Raw genomic sequence first — 23,406 nt, forward strand, 5'->3', positions numbered from 1 at the left:
TGTTTCAGCATTTTGAAGATTATAACGTAGTCCACTTCTCCAGAAACATGCTTGCCACACCTATAAAAGAGAAACAACGAAGATCATTAAACTATACAATAGTCACTTTATTAAGAGTACTTTTATAATGTAAAAGCCCACAGGATTTTTTTTTTTTCATTCAGACTTTAAAATGAAGTAGCACCTGTTCAGAACAAGGGTTAAAGCTTTCACCTTTTTTTGTAACTGAAGATTTGGATGCATTAACATCTTGAATCCCATGCTGTGTGTAAGGGCATGCTGCAGAGTATAGGAACATAGCTCCAAGTTTCTCTAACCACCACAAAAAGGAAGCAAGTGTTAGTATACTAACAACTGGTTTTGAATAGAATATAAGTTACCTACACCAGCTTCTCAAATTCACAGAAAGAAAATCCAGAAGTGCATTAGAAGAAATCAATGCATCTATGAAGAATTCAAACTAATTATATAGTATGTAACGATCAAAAAGATGTACTTAACAGATACAATGCACTTCTAATGCTAAACCTTTATTCTAGTGATTACAGGTACTTGTGGTAGTGTTTGTCTGAACTGTTTTGGCATTTCTCAGCATCCCTGACATACTTTGAAAATATTCATTCTCTTCTCTGGGAACAAGCAAGAGAGATGGATAAATGTCCCAATACCTAGCCTTTCATATTTATTTTTCTCAAATAGTAGTATCATTCCTTTTGGATTTTTGTAAAAACTAGGGTTGTTTTTTTTTTAAACAAGCTTGAAAGATAATAAATCTGTTTTAGAAACAGTTCAATGGGCTTATGTGGTTTGTGACACTGACTATACTACCCACAATGGGGACTCAGCAAGCATTAATGTGACTAGTCATCTGTAAACATCACCTGCATTAGGACTAGAAGTGATTTTTGCTATGAGTAGCAGTGTACTCTCCAATCGTGTTCTGCATTGCAATGTCTTCATATGTAGTCTTCCGATTTTAATGACAAAACTTAGTTTTTTCCCCTTAAGATTCTAAAGCCAGATTCCCATGTGTTTAAATCTCCTCTTTGTAGTGCCCATTGAGCTAACATGTTCTAGTACTGCATCAAATCATCTGCAAAACATACACAGCGATTATCTGACAAGTCAATTTACTAACACTGACTATCTCTCCCCTTAACTACTGTAGTATTTTTTATATATACAAATAGCCACGCATATACATTCCAGTTGGATGGAGGCCACCACACCAAGAAAAATATGCGTCTCTGGGTGGGATGAGGGAGATGTCTGCAACAGGTACGTACTGACAGATTATTGTGATGTTAGGCAAAAAAAATGCAAGTTTTGCTTAAAACTTTAGTACTGAATCAAAAGCAAAAAAAAAAACAAAAACAAAAAACCCCACCCCCACTCAAATGCCAACCAACCAAAAACATTCTCAAGAAAAATGAACACTTGTTCCTAAAATACGATCGCATTCACCAAATCAGACTGCAATCCTTTTATCACTAAAGCATCACTCAAAATGAAGAACAAAATAATTGCTTCAATGTTCCACTTTAAAGCCTCATGCCTTAAACACTATATATTGGCAAAATACAGGCAAAAAATATCTATGGATACATATATTCAAGATCAACTCCTTTTTAAAATGTTAATTTTGCTCATTTCTGTAATGGCTTTCTGTAGAATTTTCTTATGTGAATCCAGACCAGAAGAAACTATAAATCAAGCCAGAAGTGACCAGTAAGACAGAGTGACCAAAAGCAGTTCTTACCAGACTCTACAGGCAAGTATAGGAACAGTGGAATAAGGAATGTCACCTTGAGGGTGACAGCAACAGCCTAGGCAGCTACTTTCATCATTAAGCTTACAATTCATATGTTCTTTAAAGGATAGTAATTTGGTATCATTTTCTTCACCCATTCCTGCACACCAAGCTTTACCTACTCCTTGTAGAAAATATCCTATAAGGATAGACAACAGTATGCAATGACTGAAAGCACTTTAACACTGACAGAGTAAGTTTGCAAATATTAAATGGGCAACCGATAAAAATGCAAACAAGTTATGCAAAAAGCAAGGAATATTTTCTGCTGGTTTAAATCTCTTACATGACCTTAAGGCACTTCATTTACTAATAAAGCTTTGCAATTACCTCCTGTAATTCCATACCCACGCCCTGCACTGATTTACAAGTACAGAAGTTCTGAAAGACATCAGCTCTGGGAAAACTTTGTCAGTACTTCAAATCTTTCTCTGTTCTCACTTGTGTCTGTCACTGTGCCTGTAAGCTAGTCAGACCAACTGGTCACTCTGAAAGAAAAAAAACCCCAAACTAAACAAGTTACTAGAGTCAATCAGAAACCCATTGCTTGTTTTTTTGTCGTTGTTGCTATGTTGCTTTTGTGTTTGTTTTAAAAAAAAAAAATAAAAGTATACATTACTGCTTTCCTATTGGATGAAATACAAAACACAGCTAGTTTTAGTCCAATAATAAATTATGACAGAGCAGGCAAAAAAATAACATGCTTTCCTAATACTATCTCTTTGTGATTACATACGTCTTGTTTTGCATTCTCTAATAAAGCAGCAACAGAAGGAATGGGAAGGGAACCAACCAAATCTTGAAAACATCAGTAGTCCATAAGTAACGGACTGCCTTATTTACAATGGAACATCCAGTTATTTATAATGTGGTTATTTAGAATGTACCATAATAAATGATTTTAGAAAATTATTCCATCCAAATGCAGCTACATCACACTTATTTGTTTCGCCTGGCAATTAATTTACCCCCAAATTTGCAGTCAGAGCCTTTTACTAGCTGTGATAAAGCAGTACCTTTTAAGAAAACCAGACAAAACACCTTAGTTTTATTTTTCATACTTACATATACAGAAGTTTTTGCATTAAAAAACCTGAAAGCCAAACCATCTGTACATATAATACAACGATTAAAGTCTTCAAGAATAAAAATCTTAAATTTGCAAGTTTATTTGAAAAATCATTTTATTAAATAAAGCAGCATTAAAATCCAACAAATGGGGATGAAGAGGAAAATGATAACCACCTAACATTTATATTCTGCCCTCCCCACATAGCTTGTCTGAAATGATACTGGTAGGGCCTGCACTGGTGAGCTACAAGAACTTGTCTTCGGAAACAGACAGTCCATCTGTATACTTTAAGCATAACTCCATATTCTGTTTCCGGAGCTCTCTTCTGTTTCTTCCCAAGTAAAGCTTTACTTTTCTGTGCAGCTTTCCAGGCGGTGAACTGTGTGCAGAGCTGGCAGACAATTCATTAAGTTCTTTGTTTACAGCAGTATCAGATACCTCAGCCTCCAGAACTACAATGTGCTGCATCTGTTGATGATTATCACATAAATCACGATGCTTCTTGACAAATGTAGGATTGGCATCTGTTTTTTTCAAACACTTTGCTGGTAGAACTACTGCATTATTTAATTTTCGTTTTGGCTGTGATAGGTTTTTATCACTAAAATCTGTAACTTGAGTCTGAGAATATAAAGTACACATGCCTTCCTGAAAACACTGTAAATTCTTTTTATTTACTTCTGGTTCCAGTATTTCTTTACTGAATGGCTCGTAAGCTTGAGGCAAGTTCTCCATGCATGCATTGTTATCCTTCTGAGGGGGTGGCTGTAAGAAATTTGATGATACAACATTTTCTCTTAAGTTTGCAGCACAGGAGCAATCAGTTTCAATATTTTCATCATTATTTCTGATCTTCCTTTTTAGTTCTGAAGGTTGTGACAGATGGCAATGAAGAACTGAACAGACAGATCCAGAAACAGGGGTAGGTATTGGTACAGAATTCAGTTGTACTTCTGCAGGCTGGTGATCCAGTTTGAGCGCCCTCATTGCTGTATCCTTCCACAAGTAACTTTTCAATGAAAGGCGTTGCTTTTTCAGTTGTTCTTTCAGCTCATCCGGTCTAGTTATCTTTCCAGTAATAGAAGAAAAACATCCTGTACTACATTTTGACCTACAATTAAATTGTTTAAAATCAGTAACGAACACTTCAAAAAAACATGGGTAACAATTCCATATGCAAGTGATTCTAGAAAATCAACTGAACTGACAAAGCAATTTTTGCTTTTACTTTAAAGGGAAGATATATTTAGGGTAGCAACACGTTATTTCTACAGGAACAGAGCACCTTATATTTGAATTTGATGTTCTCTTATTGATTTCTGCAACTCATAAAATTGTTTTAAAAATACACAAAGTAGTCTATTTCAGTAAAATTTCACAGTAGTATACAGAACAAAAGTTAATGAACATAATGCAAAATTTCTACGAATACCTACAAATATTCTATGATATATACATACAAAATTAGCATAGTTATATGATTTTCTTGACATAGTATTTCAAACCTAACCACTCTTGGGTACTTTTAAATCACAAAAGGAATAAAGGCCTGCCTTCATTAGGCTAGCAGTTGCATGACTCTGTGTTTCCTTTGATGTCACTAAGAATTGTCTTTTTTTTTTTTTTAAATACTTATTCCTTGTCTTCCAAATAATTTCCAAAAAATCAGAGCAATCTTGAATTGAGTTACTGTTTCAAGTAATGAAGATACTGATACCTACAGTCCAAGACATAAAACGTGCCTTTCTCTCCCATTTAAGCTTTTGAGCTATGAAGAAAGGAAAATCTGCTTTCTTTGTCCAGCACAGACAGGATAGAAGCCATGAGAGCTTAGTATAGATTGGAAGACCTAGATTAGACTAGGAAAAGTTTTTCCACTGGTAAGGTCATTCTGACTGAGGAGGCTACCATCTGCTGTTCTTAGGCCACTAAGAATGACAACAAAGTTTCTAGAGCAAGATGTCCAGACATTGCTGTCCTCCTGTCACCAATATTTTAGTAGAGCAGATCTTGCTTTTCTGAGGCAGAAAGATAGGCAGGACAAATTTTGGCAATTCCTTTCACTCTCATTTTCCTGTGATGCCATCTGCACTTCTAATTTCTGCTTTATAGAACTGAATTCCCAGATACAACTGCATTGCAAATTTCAGTGATTTCAGAGCAAAAAATATTAATTTATTCTGTACTAAATCCAGAATTTCAGAACAAAGTATCTTTACGTTCAATGTTTTAACTCAAGAGTATTTAAATTTTAGAACATGTAACTTACCTTCTCATTTTTTTTGCATCATCTTTGTATTCAACAAACTCATAAACAAAATTTGAGATTATGTCATCAACAACTTGGTACTGTGTGCTGTGCGCAAAATTTTGGTGCTGTTCACTTTCAAGATGCTGGAATTAAAGAAAAAACAGAAAACAAATCTAATACTACAGATATAAATATACAAGTCAACAGTACAATATAGAGCAGTAAGTAAGTATCATTCATTTATTACCAGTGTCTCTGAGACATGAACTACTTAGTGCCTTCAGATATCATACAATGAAGCAGCAATCAAGAATTAAAACCTACAAGCGAAAAAAATACCCACTTGCTGCTTTTTAGGAGATATATTCAGAAAAATCTTTTAAGATACACAATACATTAAACTAGCAAGTAGAAAACACTGTTGATACCACACTTAAGAAATATGACTGCTGTTAAGGAATACTGGACTGAAACCGTCTGGAATTAACTGCTTAGCATTAGTAGCTAAATTTGCTGAAGCCTTAGGCCACAAGCTGTGAACTTTCACCTAATACACTGAAACTGCCTATTTAAGTAAAAGGAGGCCCAGAGCTGGTTTGCGCCAGGAGATAAGGAATCAAGAAAGGCCACTACCCCCCATCAGCAGAAGCTGCCACCTCAGAGATAAGGGAAGAAACAGTCTGCTGAGACACAATGACAAGACCCACTGAAGAACAAGGAGACCCGAGACCTTAATATTATTATTGGACTGAACCGTCACATGAGGGGCCGGAAAACCTAAGACTGTAAGGGTATAATTGCCCAGGGATTTCTTTATTCAGGGTCCCTCTCCAGAGGCATCCAGCTCAAGCTGCATCTTTCCACTGTGCCAAATAAACTAAGATTCTTCCTGAGGCTCCACTACAGGATGCATAGGGTGGAGAAATTTCTTTAATAACTGTATCAAAGCATATATTGACATTTCACATACTATTTGCAGATCATCGTATTTCTTCCCACAACATTCACAATATCCTCTCTTTTTTTTGTCCTTCTGAGGGAGCTGAACAGGAGTTCCACAGTCCTTCTCACTATTTATTTTGTTTCTGTTAATAGAAAAGATATATTAATGAGTATCAAATATGGAGCTGAGCTCTATACTTGCCTCTCACAGTACGTTCATTCTTACTCACTTAAAAAAATAGCAAAAGCTTTGTTTCCCCTCAAACTATTTACATTGTTAATCAATGCTTAGGAAAAACAGAGAAAAATTACATATTGATTAAAAAAAAAAAAAGAAAATTATTTACTGCAAAAAGACAGCCAGACCCTGTAGAACTCTACGTAAGCATAAAACATACAGGTTAGTACAGATGTACTACTATCACTAACTCAAGAGTAAATAATGCAAAATTGCTAACCAAAAAACCCTCACTTGACAAATCAAAGGACATATGGAAATCTCTGGGCATAGCTGATAAAAGAAAAGGCTTGATAAAATCAAACCAGAAAAAAAAAGGAAAGTCTTCTAACATTGCATCCACTGTCATTATTTCTGATGCCAATAAAACATGCAGCAAAACCACCTGGTCTAACAGATAACCTCTCATTCTTCGGTAAAAGTAAAGAACAGTCACATTTGTTGGTTATAGGCAGGTTTTGAATATGCTGACCAAATGCTGTTTTGACCTGTTTTTATAGGCACAGGCTAAGTGGAAATATGAGGAAATGAACCTAAAGTTGTTCCTGGAGATTAGAACATGAAGAGGTTTTCAATAGCTGCTCCACAACCTTCAGAGGCCTCATCTGGGGAGAGCAGTTTCCTGCAACTCACTATTAAACCACCTAAAGATGATCAACTAGTGCTAAAGCAAAACCAGTGTCTACTTCCCTTTTACTCCAGAGGAATAGTGCCATCTCCCTGTCTAGCCAAAAATCATTCTGACAGACTTTACCAAGCATCTGCAGAGATGTAAGCTCAGGACTTTACATCAAAAAACCTGTCCTGAAAATCTAACTTACAAAGCATAGCAGTGTATTGCTCGGCATAGTAAGGGTATACTGCTTTCAACCAATAAATCTTAAGTTGGTAATGCCTGCCCCAGCATTTGCTGGTTTCCACAGGACAGTAAACGTACACAGTTAGGTGGCACCTATTACACCAGCCTTTCCACCTTCCCTCTTTACCACTATAAAAATCACAACAAACAAGTAAAGCAGGATATAAGCAACAGAATTCAGCATCTGAAGATTGAGTAACATCTACAGGTCTTACCCAACACAGAAGCAAGCAGAACTGACAACTTCACCTCAACATGGTTTTCTCCCAGATAAAATAAAACAAGTGAGCACTCCCCCCTGCTCTCTCCTGAAACTGACATGCCTCACATTTACGTGCTGAATATGAAAAAAATCTCCCACCCAAATCCCTCTTTGGCATGTGCCAGCCTGAAAGATTAAATAGGAATATTTATTCTAACGTAACTCGTGAATTTTTTAATGTATCATATTCCTTGTATCCATATAAACGAAAGGAATATTCTCCCCCCTTTTTTTAACACTTCAAAGCTCCACATACAGCAAAGCTTACTTTCACCTAAATATCTTTAGCCTCTCATGTGAATCAATTTTAGAAATCAATGAAAGAATCATTAATACTCCAGATATGCTAGGTAGAGGAAATTCAAAACAATAGCGTGATTCACCAAAAACCAGATAATTAAGACTCCCCTAAGTAGTTTCAAATAGTAAAATTGATTTACCGAAAGTTCTAACTGCACCTGGAGTGCTCAAATAGACCCTGAATACCAAAATGTATCATATAAACACTTGCCGTAAAACCAACTGCAATTCTACTAGGCAGCTGGCATCCACTTTTCATCTCTGAAGAGTTGAAGCCATATTTGCAGAGTCTAATGTCTATGAATTAGACATTATCAACAACATGCACTTTTTATCAACAATGATTTTGCACTGTGAGTCACTGGTTTAATTTTTTTTTCTGCCTACTTTAGCATTATACCAAAAAGCATCAAAAGATGACTTAGTAATCCACTTCCTGTCAAATACTTACTGGATGACATCCAAGATGAGGACAAAGAAGAAACCAGTGCCAGAAAGGAAAAAAATATCTTATGCTGACCCACACTGAAAGGACAAGGCCACATTTTTGGATGTACGCATCTGTATGTCCAAAAAAAGGACTAAAGACAGGTAAAGAGGGGACAGAAAGATAGACAGACACGAACAGTTACAGTGCGGCAAACACATCAGCTCAGACATGGCTATTAGTATTAAATATCACACAAAATTAGAAGCAGAGCACTTATTTTAGGAAACAATTACTTAGGATTAATTTAGAGAACCACCCTCTCCTCTATCCACTCCTCAATTACAAGTTTTCAACAAACCTTTGCTTAGACTGAGTTTGCTTTTGACCAGAAGGATGCTTCCTATCCACCTCAAATGGACTATACGGTTTTGGGACACAGTAGTTCAGAACTGGAAAACTGGGTAACTGCAGATAAAATGGTCGGTAGTGGCTGTATTAGACAAAACATTGAAACCATCAGCAATGCATTAGAACCATCAGAAATGAAAAAAAAAAAAAGGAGTTAATAGCACAAATTACAATCAGGTCAAAAATATTGAAAAGAAGTATTTCTTTTAATGTACATAGAATGCTAAGCAGATAAATATCCTAGAACAAGTAATTCCTTCTTTCCTATAAACTTGATACTTTCTCAAAATAGATTTGCCTTGAGTTTCCATAGGTGTCACATATTCCCTGGGGTATGGCTTTCGTGCCTATTTACTTGCCTATCTATGTCTACCCAACTTGAGAGTTGGGTAACCAATAAAACTAACAATTTGGATGATTGTGCAACTGTGTTCCTGTGGAAGAAGCTACAGCAGTTCCCAACATCCAATGCATTATTTTTTTCCCATTTTACCATTTTCTCTTTTTGAAAAATTTTAATCAATACATCATTCAAAATATAAAATCTGACCTTTTCACTTTCTAGAAAGGTAATTCTCCTGTACACCACTGCACTCAGAACTAGCAACTGTACCAGTGATCTGAATATATTAAAAATGTTTAAAATAGGACATGCCAAAATTCACATACTGAACCATGTGACCAAAATGCTGATGTCAGAGTTCAGTCTGATTTTTTTTCCCCACATTGCTGTTACAAGCTACCCAGGCGGAAGAAAAAGAGCAAGTCTGGAAAAACATAATAGGGACAGCTAAGTATCTTGTTCTGCTTCCAAGCTGTTACTTACATTGCATAAACATTTAAAAAACATTAAGTTACATAAACATTTAAAAGTGTTTCAGATGTTTAGTACCCAGCTATATTCAGAAGTCAAACTCATACATATTTATATACCAATTTCTTGTACTTAGAACTGTGATTGTCCAGTTCCCCCCCTATTCTCATGCCCCTCATGCCTATTACACCAGCTCACAGTATAAGACCAGGTTTAGATCTCTCTTTTAATTTAGGAAAGTGTCAAAGAAATCAGGTCAAAGAATTTGGAGCTTATGAAGATCATCATAAAGCAGAAGTTAGTTCAGAATGTAAAGTACAGAATATGCTGTGCAGAACTGCACATTTTTTATAATTCATTCTTCTCTCACTTCTGGCAAACTGGTACTTCCTTACACAACCAGGTCTGATTGATTACAGGACCAGAAAGATATGAAAATTTTAAAGGCTGAAAGTATCAGATTTCATGCTACTGCAAATATTGAAATAATTTGTTTTTTTAAAAAAAAGAAATGATTGAACAGGAAATTAAACCTAAATCAAGGGATGATTTTAACTATAACAACTTCCCTTTCCTTACACCTAAACAATCTCTGCAGGAGATGAATTTTATTGAGTTGAGACTACAGGACTGGAATTTAGCACAAAGTTTAACTGGTGTTTTGGTCTAGAGGATGTGGATCTACGAAAAGATGTCAAGGTTCAAAGCTTCCACGTTTCCTTTTCATTCATATGGCTCTTGGCAGAACGTAACCCAAAGAAACCCACTCTCATGATCTACAAACTGGAGATGCATACTAACTTTTCACTTCCGTTACCTATCATAAATGTTCCCTACCATACTACTACTTGCTCAATCTCATTCAGTGGCTAAACACAAATAGCTATGCAGAGCATGCAGACATGAAAATTCTGTCTTACAATAACAGGACAGTATGGCTGGCATCTAAAGTCAGGAAGCCAAAAGGGAACTGAAATCTGAAGGCTACTTCCTTAAGGCTTACTAACTGTTTGAGAACCATATTACTGATGCATGAAGATAACACTTACCAACTTCTGTCTTCCACCTTGACAAACGGATTTTTCAGTCTACCTGCTCAACGGGGGAAAGAAAAAGGAATTGAGAGAAATACTTTTCTTCATTCAGCAAGTTGCTCCAGTAGCTGAGTAACTAAACAGACATTATTTTAGAACTTGTTATCTACATGTTTTGACAAACTCTTGATTTCAATAGTTTTTCTACGTGCTTTCCTTCAACATACAAACTAGAACGCAGCAGCACACTTGAACAGATGAGAACTGCAGTACATTTTTAAGCATTCAGAAAATAAAGCAAAACAGAAACCTCTACAAATTCTGAAATACTTACTTCTTGACTTTTGAGCAGTAATTTGTTTCCCCTATTGAAAAAAAAAAAAAAAAAAAGGAGAAGGCATAAAATTTCTGTGAATATTATTCTGCACTTGACTCAAAGATTTAGCTGTAGCTAATTAAGTTACAAGGGTCTGCCTGTGTTAATCATGACTTCATACACAGTCACAATGAATTTGCCAGGAAATTAAGCTCATTAGTACTTCAGAAGTATGGTGACATGTTTCCCAAATACATATATATATTTTTACACCACACACACACACAAAGTGTTCTCCTTGAGACATTTAAATTTATTTTTCCTAAACCCAAAATCAAATGAAAACCACACAAAGGTAAATTTATACCCTTACTCTCTCCCCTCCCCCAAAATATCATGCCATGGTTGAAAGCTGACTCTTAAATACAGTTAACATTTTTACAACACTTCACAAATGCTAGCTAACTAAAGCTGTAAACTGCCACCAAAAACTGCAGACAGAAACATCTTCCAATTAAAACAAATCTACTCATTTGAAAGTATTCACACAGGTTAGTTTTGTGTTTTGTTTTGTTTTTTAAAGCAATTAAGATTAAAATTGAAAGGAGTATTTTGTTTCCAGAAAAGAGTAAAGTTTACATTCAAGTATCAGCATTTAGCTGTAATTGGTTCTGGTAAAGGTACAAACTTGTATCTTAGACTACCTGCAAACACACACACCTCCTTCTATCCATAAACACTGATACACAGATGATCTAGCAGGAGATTTCATGTGGCCTCAATAATCAGTCAATATTGCATTCCAAAAAAACCCGTAATGTACACTAGATGGTATGTTTCCATTTACTTATCACAGATCCCCACCTGGACTAGATAATTGTACAACTTCACATGTTTAATTTATATTACAAAGCAAGTGCAGACAGAGCACACAAACAGCTAAAAGTTTTAGTGTATGATAGTGGGACACTGAAAACTGGAGAAATCAGGATTTTCACATGCTGACTGCATTATTGGCAGAATAGCTCAAAGATACTTTATGCTACTTCTTTTAAAAGACTAGGAAGGAAAAGATGCTGACTTGAGCAACTGACAGATTCTCTACACAAGTTTCTTCAGGAAATGTAACTGTGATTCTTCAAAACGGTCCACCAAAAGGGAAGGGTTTCTAAACACTGTGTCATAGGGAAAATTATACAAGGGAATTTAACCACAATCTACATTATACTAAAACCAAACTACAAATTTATTACTTATTATTTTTGAAGCTGGCAGAATGGAAATTGCAGACAGTTGGGTACTTCTGATTCTTAGATATCCTTTGCAAGAGTAAAGGTCTACACATCGTTTAATCAATGCTACTATGGGATTTATTTGTTAATAATACCGCTATTTTTCAAATGTTTTTGAAATTAATTCATACAACACACTGGTCTGAGAAAAACTGAACATGAGCAAGACTTTATTAAAAAAAAATCTGTAAGGCTCACAGCCTTGCAGTGTATTTAGTACACCTGTGTTTTCTCAGTTAATGAAACAAACTGCATTTTCACAAATGGCAAAGAGCCACTTACCACATCTTTAAAAGAACTGCCTGCTCTTTTGATTAGGTAGAGCTCCTTTTTCTTTTGTTCAATGTAATTTTTAACATCTGGCAAAAAGAGGGAGAATTATACTCAGCTGAGTTTATTTTGTATGCTTGAAGTAATTTATCATTTTTAGTATTCTGAATTCAACAAAATAATTAAAAGAACATTGCAAGTTCAGGTTAGGCTTCATCAGACAACAATATTTACCATCAATATGAAGTATCTTCACTCCCCAATTCAAAGCATTGGACAGTATACTACCAGAGGGGATTAAGTCCTGCAAACAATAAATTATATTAGTAATGTTAAACAACATATAGTTGATTATGTCAAATAATTACAACATGTAATTGAAAAGCTGAGATCAAAGTGCAGATGATTTACTTCTTGCCAAAGGACTACTGCTCTCAACTGACTTCTCCTCTGTGTCACAGCACTTCACTATCAAAAGACTGTATTTAACCTTTCAAAAAGCCAACACTGTTCTCTATTGTCACATTTTGTAGAAAGATTTTTAAGACAGTGAATTTATACATTCACTTTAACTTCAAGAACACTTCTCAAACATTAGCTATTTTATATATATATATACACACACACATATATATACATGCTAGCTAGATGATAATACTAGTCGTAAGACTCTACACTTTCAACTCTTAAGGAAGCACCCAGAAAGCATGACCTAACAGTTTTACTTAGGACAATCCCTTCACTTCTGCCTGTGCATTCCATGAGGGACTTCTCTCTTAGAACCCCAAGATCACTGTTACTACTGCTTGTTTTCCAGAAGAGCAAACCTGAAGTTTCTCAAGCACAAATTTGTTAATTACTTGGCTTACCTGCTCTTTGATTGCTTTTTCAACTAAGGATTTTCCTCTGCTCATACCTACCTATATTAAAACAGAAACACATTTTTAACAGGTAAGAACTCATTTCAAAAAAGACAATTTACAACTTGCTAACAAATACATATTTCAGCTATGATAATCTCCTTTTGTTCACTGTACTGCTATTTTTCATTAATTCACATCTTCCTCACAGGATTATGGTTGATACAGTCTGGGGGAAGAAAAAAAAGAGTCAAAAAAAAGAACAAGTGCTTATTTTCAGCCAAAGAAGGTCACTGCACGGCTGAAGCAATGTTAGTGCTGGAACAACACAGATGGTAAGAACAAGCAGCCAGCGGCACACAGCAAACCATGAGTTTTCACCAGCTAGACCTGTGCCAGATTAAGCTAACAGTCATGAATATAATCATAGCCTCGGTCTTATCCCCATCTTTTCTCTCACCAGTGCATCTCATTTTGTACTGTATGCCATTTATTCATAATGAGCATGTCTTTACCTATCCAGGCTGTTTCCAAAATCAGGTGATCTCACCAATGTAACACTAAAACCATCCCACAGACTGGCTTGTAGTCAACTTCCTAAATAAGCACCATGTATTTAGTACAGCTAATTGTTTCTAACTGTATTTTGAAAGGGCGTAAGACTTGCCCAAGTAAGAAACTTCACGTAAACCTGCATGAATTCAAATATTAACTATTGCAATTAACATGATCCTCTAAGAAAGAGCTCAGAAAAACTTAATATTCATAATGTTCAATTTTAATTATTTCCTTGGACTACTATCGAAGAGTGCTTCTGTAGATACCTGCAGTAACAGCATCACAGCAGCCAGATTTTAATAGGCTGTGTTGCTAAAGAGACAGGAACCATTCACTGGATGACACCGCAAGCCTACCCATAATTGATTCAGTTGTCAAACATAACAATGTCAATGTTTAATTGTGTCAGATGTACTATATTACAACAGATTTTAGTGTAGTCTGCTTATTTGCAGAAAAGGCTCCTTTTTTAATTACTTTTTGAAACTGCTTAATTAGTTTAAGTTAGTTAGGTTTACAAGTTAGCCTGAACTAGTTTAAAAGTATGTTTGACCTGTTAAAAAAAATAAATGTTTAAAACCACCTTATTCACCCAAGGAATATATTGCCATCTTCAGGAAACAAAATAGGAAAAAAATAAGAGTATATCCCACAGGTTGTACCTGATTTGCAGTTCTATTATTAAGAAACTTACTGTATCTCCTATCTTAAATGAACTTCTGTCATGTCGATCTTTTCGGTTGCTAGGATGAGGTGAACTATTTCCTCCATTATGTGCAGATTCTGGGCTAGGAACAGGAGAAATCTGACCAAGAGATGGTGCAAATTTTGCCTCCTTTTTATTAGACACCAGATAGCTGATATCTTTACTAAGGAAACTCTCCACTCTCTAAATATAAAGATATAAAGCAAATAATTAGTTCAAGACAATAAATCAGTAACTCAATTTTTTATTGCATACTTTAAAGTGACAAAGCTTCTAGAATATTTAAAAACCATTGAGTTAATGAGAAGATATTTTCTAAAGATCTGGATGACTATTACAATTGAGCTGTAGTACTAGTCACAAATTCCAATTTCAATTTTTTAATCTTGTAATCTTTATCAAGCTCTGTTTTGATTATTGTCATTCTTTGAACTATCTACCTGTAACACTTTTCAAATGGAAAAATTCAAACACTGCATTGAGAAGTAACAGAAGAATTCAAGCTAAATCAGAGTTTATATATGCAACAGAAATTACATAGAATTGCTCAGCCAAACTTAAAGGCACATTTATACAAATGTAACTTAAGAGTTTGCAAGCAGCTATTAATTTACTGAGTTTAGAACCAGTAGAACAATTAAAATTTCAGGTTAGTTACGTTTCACACCTACAGTATTCATAATACTTCTCAAAAAGGTAGAAGACTTAAGTAGATTTTTGTCTTGCTGAATATGGAAATCTTAGAATATGTGGTTTTGCTGTGCTTATTCTCTTCCACTTTGCTCCTTCAGTCTTTCACTACCAACCGTTGTGTGATTATCAGCTCTATCTACCTTGTTACTTCTAGCCAGTTTATGTAGCTTAAAAGTGTTTTCCTCTTCTCTACTAATCAGTATAGAAAGCACAAATCACACAGGCAGCAAGCTTGAAATTGTGCCTTCCAATTCCACTTTATGTACCTTTTACAGAAATGGGGACATAGGCACTTTTGCATGCACTCCACACAAGAAACAACGAAACACACATGGCAGCTGAACTTGAGGGTGTTGAACACCTCGGTAGGCATATACTCCCCTCAGAATAAAACAGAAAACCTTCCTTTTCAGTCTTTTATTTGCAACCTTACCTTTCACATATGAATTTCTAAAATTCTGGTTTAGGGAGAAAGACAGATGATAGCATGCACTTATTTAATGCTAAATGTAAAAGAGATGCATTTAACTTGAAACCACATTATCGCTATTCCTTGCCTCTACTACAATTTCAGACAGCATCTTGATTTACAAGTTTCAATTCCATAAAACTGCTCAGTGCAGCTCTGAGGTCAAAGTAGTATTGCCAAAGCCATGTTCAGTATTATCCAGCAATTTAAGCAGATCTCTTTTGCTTCTGTGGTTACAGGACATTTAACTGGCAAGATTCCTCAACACTAATTCAAAATACTCAACTTTAAAGTGGACTAAGCAATTGCGTTGCTTGAGTGTTACTAACATAGCATGCACTTGCTTGTATTAGTGTTTCTTCCATACAGAAGAGAGAATTAGGGGGGGAAGTACTAAGATGCTTACAGAATTTATTATTTAAATAAGAGTATTTAAAAATACTCATTAACATACTCTGTGCAGAAAGTACTTACTAAAGTTACCAACTTCTAGTAAGCATATGCAAAACACTTCCTCTAATCTCTTTCAGGTTCAGTTCAGCAACTTTTGTTAGTAATGTGTAAACACGTCAATATAGTCAGAAGCAGCAGGAAAAAAATCACTTCAAACAATAAAACTTAATTTGGATAAAATTTTAAGCAAATTAATAATCAAATGAAAACAAGCATTTATATTAAACACTTTCATTACAATTCGCAAAGCAGCTTCTAGCAAAAAACCCAAAATAATTTGTTGATAATGTTTAATACAAACAATTAGCTTAAGACAAGCATAAAAGAAAATTCCATCACTTATAAAATACAAATAATATTAAAATGCAGTTATAAAAAAACATGGAAAAGGCATTCCACATGCGCAGTTTTCTTCTAGTTTCATAAAGGTCTCTGCTCATTAACTTACCCCTCCTAGCTCTTTGAGGTCCCTTCCTATTTTTTCAGAGATCACATTTGATGGAATATCGAGGTAAAACACCTTCCCAGTGAGAGGCTTGTATTTATATTTCTCTGGTTTTCCTATATCTTTTTTCACATTCTTCAGAGAAGATCTTATCTTTTCTGGTTTTGCTTGCATTCCATTTGCTGCAAAAAGAAAAGGGAATTTAAAAGAACTGTGTTTTATGAACTGTGTTTGGTTTTTACTTTTTAAAAAGGAAAATTCCTAAGTTATGGATATGGCAGGGCAATCTTCCATGCAACATAGGATCTGGAAAAAATAGCTGTATGCTAAACACATCAAAACCAGGATATCATTAATAATAATACTACATATAACCCTTAAAGGTGTCTTCTTAAAATCACATCCTAAAACGGACTTTTTATTTCAGTTGCTATACAATACCATCAATTTTCTCACCCATCTGGCAAGTATTTGCAATCTACTACACTACATACGCTACTTGCACAGTCACTGAGAACACTATTTTAGAACAGAATCTGTCTCATTCATCTGAAACAGAAAGGATTAATATAGACTCACCATAACAAAAAACAGTCAAAAGTAACAAAAGTCTACAAAAGCAAAGAATACAAGACCTAGATCCTACTATTTATCTGAATTTTGAGCACCTACCAGAGACGCAGGAAAACTAAGCTTTTCTAGTTATGATCACTCTTTCTGTCCCAGTGTATTTTACTCTAAAACGAAGAAACCACATACAGCAATTAAACTGTGCTGATGAACTTTCCTGATGCTCAATGCAGAGCTATCCATGTGACCTGTTAGGCTAGACATTTTAATAAGCAAATAAAAAGAATTCAGCCTGAGTGAGAAATAAGTCTCACTTCTCCAGGAGATCTTGGAGTGTGGTAAAGTTCTACAAGAACATCAGCCCAATATTGAGCAGCAATCAGAAAAGAAAAAAAAAAAAAGAAATTGCTAAGAAACGGAAAATAAAATGGGTAAATTTTTTATGCCACTTCATAAATGCAGTACTCAGCCACAGCTTAAATACAACCTGCAAAAGAGATTTAGAATAATACAGATATACAAAATCAAGAACACAGAATGGCTAAACAGCCTATTCCAGTAGAAGAGGTATGGGAGTCAGCTACAAAATGAAAAACAGGAGTTGATTCTCTGTGCAACAGGGCAACCCTGTGTAGCTTGCTGCCAAAGAATACTGTTGACATGAAGATGTAATTTCTAGGGGAGGCTGCACAAGTACAATAAAGAGGAATATTTTGAGGGGTCCTAAATCCACAGAAGCAACACACAACCCATGAAGTCCCCGTAGCTAAACACAGCTGAAAACCTGAACATTATTAGGTGACAGTAATTGTACCTTCTCTGTTCGTATATACTTCCACAGGAATCCATTTACAATGACAGAGGGCCACCCAAGATTTGCACATCATTAGTTTTACACTGTCTTTTCTTCCCCACTGCCTGATGCCCTACTTCTAGTTGCTTCTCTTCTGGAGAAGCTCAGAAGAAACAATGAGAGCTGCTACAGGAAGTGAGCAGGCCTCTTCTGGAGACAAAAAAACAACATGCAAAACAGTCCCTCCCTGAAATGGTCTTAGATGGGAGAGGGAGCAGAACCACTACTCACGCTGCAGGATTCCGTAACGAACACACACATAAGTGAAGTAGGAACAGCAGTCAGATTTGTATAATTAGAGAAATGGGGAATCTTAGGATAGTGTTAACTGATTCAGAATCTGAACAGAGAAGATTGATTGCACGTGTGCAAGCGAAATTCCGAACATGACCAGGGATCGAATATGGTATTATATCCAGCACACACACGTGATGGCCAGGCCAGCTCAAAAACTAACACACTAAATACTGGAGTTACGATTGGAAAATACATATTAAACTTCTTAAGGATAATAAAAAAGATTGGAGCGAGTCAGCAGTACCGCAGTAACAGTGAAGAGTCTCCCTCACAAAGCGACTGCGGTTTAATACCCCGGGCCCACCCCGGTACCGGCAGAGAGCTGCCCGGCGGCGCAGCGGCCTAGCGCATTTCAGCTCTGCTCCTGGCTTCTCTGCACTGCCAGCAGCTTGCAGCAGACAGCAAGTCCGCCAGCTGCCTTTTCAGGTACACGCTTTTACGTTTAACTCCTCAGACCACGCAAAGGTGGTTTCGGCTGTCCGCCACTAACAAAGCCGGCGCAAAGAGCTCTCACCCACCAGCCCCAGCCCAGCACCCGGCGGGCCGCCGGCATCTCACGAGAGCCGGGAAGGCGGCGGCGGCCGCTGAAAGCGATCCCGCCAGCTTTGGAACGGACTGGAACCCCCCCCATCCCGAGCTCCGAGACGGGGCGCAGCAGCTCCCCCCGCCCCCTCCCCGGTCACCCCCAGCGACCCGCCGCTTACGGGGAGGAGCTCCCTTGGCGGTGGTCTCCACAGCGCTCGGTTTCATCTTCCCGCGAAGTCACATCCTCCTCTCCTCTCCACCCGCCGGCACACCTGCGGGAGGCAGCAGAGCCGCTAAGCTTCCCGCGCCAGCCCGCCTCCCCCAGCGGCTCCAAGCCCGCCCCTCCCGCCGCAGCCCGGCCACCCGCGCCCCCGGCCCTCTCCGCCGCAGCCGCCGAAGCGGGAGCCGGAGCGTGTCCCCGCCGGTGCCGCGCCGCCTCACCCGGCTTTCCCGCCAGCGCGAGGCCTCGCGCCTCCACACGCCGAGCACCCAGCGGCGGCCGCTGCCCCACCGCGGGCCGCGCCTCGCCAACGGTCGGCCCCGCGCGCGCGCACGCGGGAGAGGGCGGGCTGGCTAGGGCCGCGCGCCGGGGGCGGGCTGAGGGGCGCCGGGCCGCGGCGGTGAGGCGGGGGGAGGGAGGGAGGGAGGGGGAGGGAGGGAGGGAGGGGGGGGGGAGGCGCGCCGGGCCGCGGCGGGACTCCGCCCACGAGGGGCAGGGCGGCAGGGGAGGCGGGCGGCCGTTACTGCGGGGGTACGGCTACCGCCCTCCTCCCTGCTTCGCTTCGCGTCGCCTCAGGGATCGGCGGAGCGGTGGGCGCTCTTCCCGGCAGAAATCCCGGGGCAGGGTCTTCCCGGCAGGCCCGGGGGCGCTCCTAGGCAGCCGCCTGGTCCGGTGAGCTCCGGCAGCGCCACCCTGCCGCCCGTAGAGGCGCGGTGCGGGCCGGCCGTGGAGGGCACGGCTCCCCCGGGCCGGGGCGCGGGCCCGGCGCAGGACACAGCTGTGCGGGGATGTGTGGGCTGTGACAAGCGGCTGCGGGCCTGGCCGAGGGTGCTGCACGTTGTTACTGAGGAGGGCTTTGCCTCCGGCCATCACGACCCCGTCGCTGCTTATAAATTATATATGCTACTCTGGAAAATTATATATATAAAAATATATGTATTTTATATATATAAATATATATATAAATTATATATATAAAAAGTATATTTAAAGTGATTTTATAGGTTAAAGTACATTAAAAAGAAACCACCCCCACCCCCCAATTAGTAGTTGTTAGCATCTGAGAGGCAAATCTTGTTTTATTCAGCTTAATCTTTCTTATATTTTGTTTGAAACTTAGTGAAAATAGCAAAAAATAATGTTCCTGTAGAGCAAGTAAAAAGCTTAGTTCAGTGTCAACTAATAAAGTTACAACTGTACATATGCACAACGTGCATTTACATTTTAAAGCTATGCCTTTATTTGGGGATTTTATGTCCTGAAATGTTTTTGTTCTTTTTTTCTTTTGTCCTGGCTAGTTGCAGATACTAGGAGTATGTAAGCTCCTTGGGTTTAGATACTGCATGTTCCTAAGGTGTGTAACCTTGCCTATGCAGCCATACAGCAGGATTTGTTCCAGGAATTAATATTTAATGGTAGCATTAATACTAGTTAGCCACTGTTTATTGCATGAGGAGCTTGCCAGGGTGTATAGTCATCACTAGTAGGCTGTGAATGTTGGATCAACCAGGAGACAGACCTCTGGATTTTTTTCACAGGAGTGACAGAAGCAAGAGGAAGGCCAGATTAATTATTCTGCTGTGCTACAGTTTATGGGCTGTAGGCTGGGAATTTATCTTTGTGCAGATTATTTACATGCTCCTAAACCCTTTGTTGCAACAAGAGGAAATATATATTTCATGCAATTTAGAAAAAATATAAATATTGTAATTCACATAAGAAGGATTTAGAAGATTTGTCATTTAGAAACTTAGATCATTCACAAAATAGTGTGCAAATACTCTTAATTTCAAAAAAAACCAGAGATGCTTATATATAAGTAGAAAACTAATATTTAAATTATTGCTGCTTATACATAATGGAAATGTAAAATATTTTTCCTTTGATTTTTCTGCAAGTTTTGAGCATAGTCTTGCAATATGTTTTTCTGTTCCTTGACAGGTTTTTCTTCTCCGGGGATAAAGCCATAGCTGTATTTCCCCATGTAGTTAGTCAGGTATGTACATGTGCCGCTCAGTCATTGGATTTAGTTATGTCCTTTCTCCAGTCTTCTGTCTATACCTTCCTATATTGTAAATTTGTTGAAGCTGGATTATAAACATACAAACTAACTAGTACAGAATATATTTGGAGAAATTGTAAAACACTAGTATGGCATTTTCTGGTTTGGGTGGGTTTTTTTCCACCTCAAGTGTCTTTTTGTCAAATCTTGTTAGGACCTTTCAGGGTTTCTCGACTCCCTCTCAAAGCTCCATTTTTTTTTTTTTCAACTCAGGCTTGTTTTAATAAATCATGTCTTTTTTTTCCCCATGCAACTTTGACCTCAGTGGATCTGTCCATCAGAGCTGTCTCCTTTAAAGCTATTTGCCTTTTTCTTCCTGTGAGTCCTTTTTGTGGTCTGTCAGGCTCAATTATCTTTTGAGGCCCAGTGATAATGTCTGGTCTTAAGCATATTTTAATCCATCAAATCTCAGTCTAATTTAGGGAAATTAGGTATCCTAATATTAGGGAGTTTGTCTTTTTGATGGTGATTTCAGTTGAATGGTATTTAAGGTTTAGTGTTCCTGTGCTGTCAGTGGTCTGAGAATATATGGGACAGCTGTGATATTAATTGTAACCTTCCAAGTGTATAGTATATATACATTGCATATATGTTGTCACATTGTTGCCAGAGAAAGCAAGTATTGAAGAATCATTGAGAGTTAATTGCTATTTCATGCCAAGAACTTTTGTTACATATAAAAAAATGTTTTGGTGAATTATTTTGGGGAAGTTCCCACAAGTTGCTGCTGTGCTGTATTAGTTCTGAAAATAACTTACAGAGCTGTCAGTCACTGATAAAAACTTTCTACTTTGGTCTTTAAAGATGGAAAAAAATCTTAATTTCAATCACACAAATACTTTGTTTACTTTTGTACCTCACAGAAAGTTGTATTTTACATCTTACATGCCAAAATGCTTGTGCTTCACTGTGGCTCATCATCTTTATCAAGTTTGTCTTGATAAACATCAGTGTGTTTAGCAAGATGTCTGCAGTCATTTCAGCCCATATCAAATAAAATAGAGTACTTTTCCCTGGATGATGGAGTGGTATGATGTTCCTTGTTCCTCCAAGCTACCTATAATTAAACATTCTTCCAGCATTCAAAGAAATGTATTTCATGGTCAATACTTCTAAGTTTTGCTTCACACTGCTCAGTCCATGATTCATATCCAAGTCGGTATGAATATGGAGGTTACTATGTAACATTTTGTGAGTGCAGATGCATGCTGTGCTGTGATTATCAGTTAACAGAGTTCTTTGAGACCCCTCGTTCACAGCTGCACTCACTATCTACCTTCTTTCCCTTTCCTCTGTTGTGGCTGAGTGGGAATCAAGAGGAAACTCAAGTGGTGCTTCCAGTCTTTACCTGAGTATGGACAAAGGCAGTCAGGGATCACCACCATGTGACAGGAACTGAGAGAATAAGAGTTTCCAGCCTCACATGACAGTGAAAAGGGATATTCATAGTGTGAATGTTCAAGCTGATTACACATCCTCAAGAATTCTAATTACTGGTTCACATCTTTTTGTGAAGAACTACTGTCATTCATTAAACAAAAGTAAATCTTTACCTGGGGGTGAAACTTTGCCTTTGGTGAATATGTACATTCAGATAGTTCTATCAATAATTTACTAGCCCAAATACCACCAGACTAAAACAGTGTCACTTCTTAACTAAACTGTTTTTAAAGTGGTTTGCTTTTGAATATCCTCCTTTATACGTATGGCAACTGGAGACTGAAAATTCAGCCTTGAATGTATATAAAACTGCTCTTGACTTCCTGTGTGCTGCCCACCTCAGGATGCTCACCTCCCTAAGCTTTCTTACTTTAGGTGTACCGGTTCAGCGCCCCCCGCCCATCTCCCAGGCTGTAGGGGAAGAGATTCCCCTGTCTTTCTTTTGCCAGCAAGTCTACCTGATAGGCCAGGCTGCTGTTGTCCTGTTCTGTTGAATGGTGGGGGCCATACTCGGTTGTGGCGTGCACAGAAGCCCTTTGTAATGCACGCGTGCTATCATGGTGACCCTGGCAGCCTAAGGAGGAAATGACAAGATACTGAGATTAAAATTACATTAAGATAAAAGCCTGTAGTAGTTAATTCTTAAATGACATTCCAAATCCTGAATACTTGTCAGTTTTGACAATGCTGGTTTGGTACATTGGGGTTCCTTTTGTGAATGGCTACACAGTTGGTGGAAGACTTGGAAGAATTGTGTTTGCTGAAAGAGGTTAGATAGCTTTATAGTTTAGATAGTTCGCTGTACAGTGGTGACATAGCTTGGGGATTTGCGTATTCCAGAGCACTGATGCCAGCAGAATGCAAAGGCATCACCAAGTATCAATATTATCGGACATTTTGGGTGGAACATTGTTCATAGATTAGGAAACTTACATGTAAGTCTTGATACGTGAGTAA

General features: G+C 37.9%; 1 protein-coding gene across 1 annotated transcript; it reads right to left on the minus strand.

The window, feature by feature from the left end:
- Window positions 1–2,963: 2,963 nt before the first annotated feature.
- DBF4 (DBF4 zinc finger) lies at window positions 2,964–19,291 on the minus strand. The gene is given in 15 exon segments (XM_040592219.1): window positions 2,964–3,085; window positions 3,087–3,134; window positions 3,136–3,993; window positions 5,152–5,276; window positions 6,104–6,218; window positions 8,523–8,654; window positions 10,436–10,481; window positions 10,755–10,785; window positions 12,311–12,387; window positions 12,533–12,602; window positions 13,168–13,218; window positions 14,411–14,605; window positions 16,486–16,664; window positions 18,907–18,999; window positions 19,169–19,291. Coding segments are annotated over 14 exon segments (2,046 nt in total). The 5' UTR covers window positions 18,953–18,999; window positions 19,169–19,291; the 3' UTR covers window positions 2,964–3,012.
- Window positions 19,292–23,406: the final 4,115 nt, after the last annotated feature.

Source organism: Falco naumanni, chromosome 4 (genome assembly GCF_017639655.2).
Source record: "Falco naumanni isolate bFalNau1 chromosome 4, bFalNau1.pat, whole genome shotgun sequence".
Classification (NCBI taxonomy): domain Eukaryota; kingdom Metazoa; phylum Chordata; class Aves; order Falconiformes; family Falconidae; genus Falco; species Falco naumanni.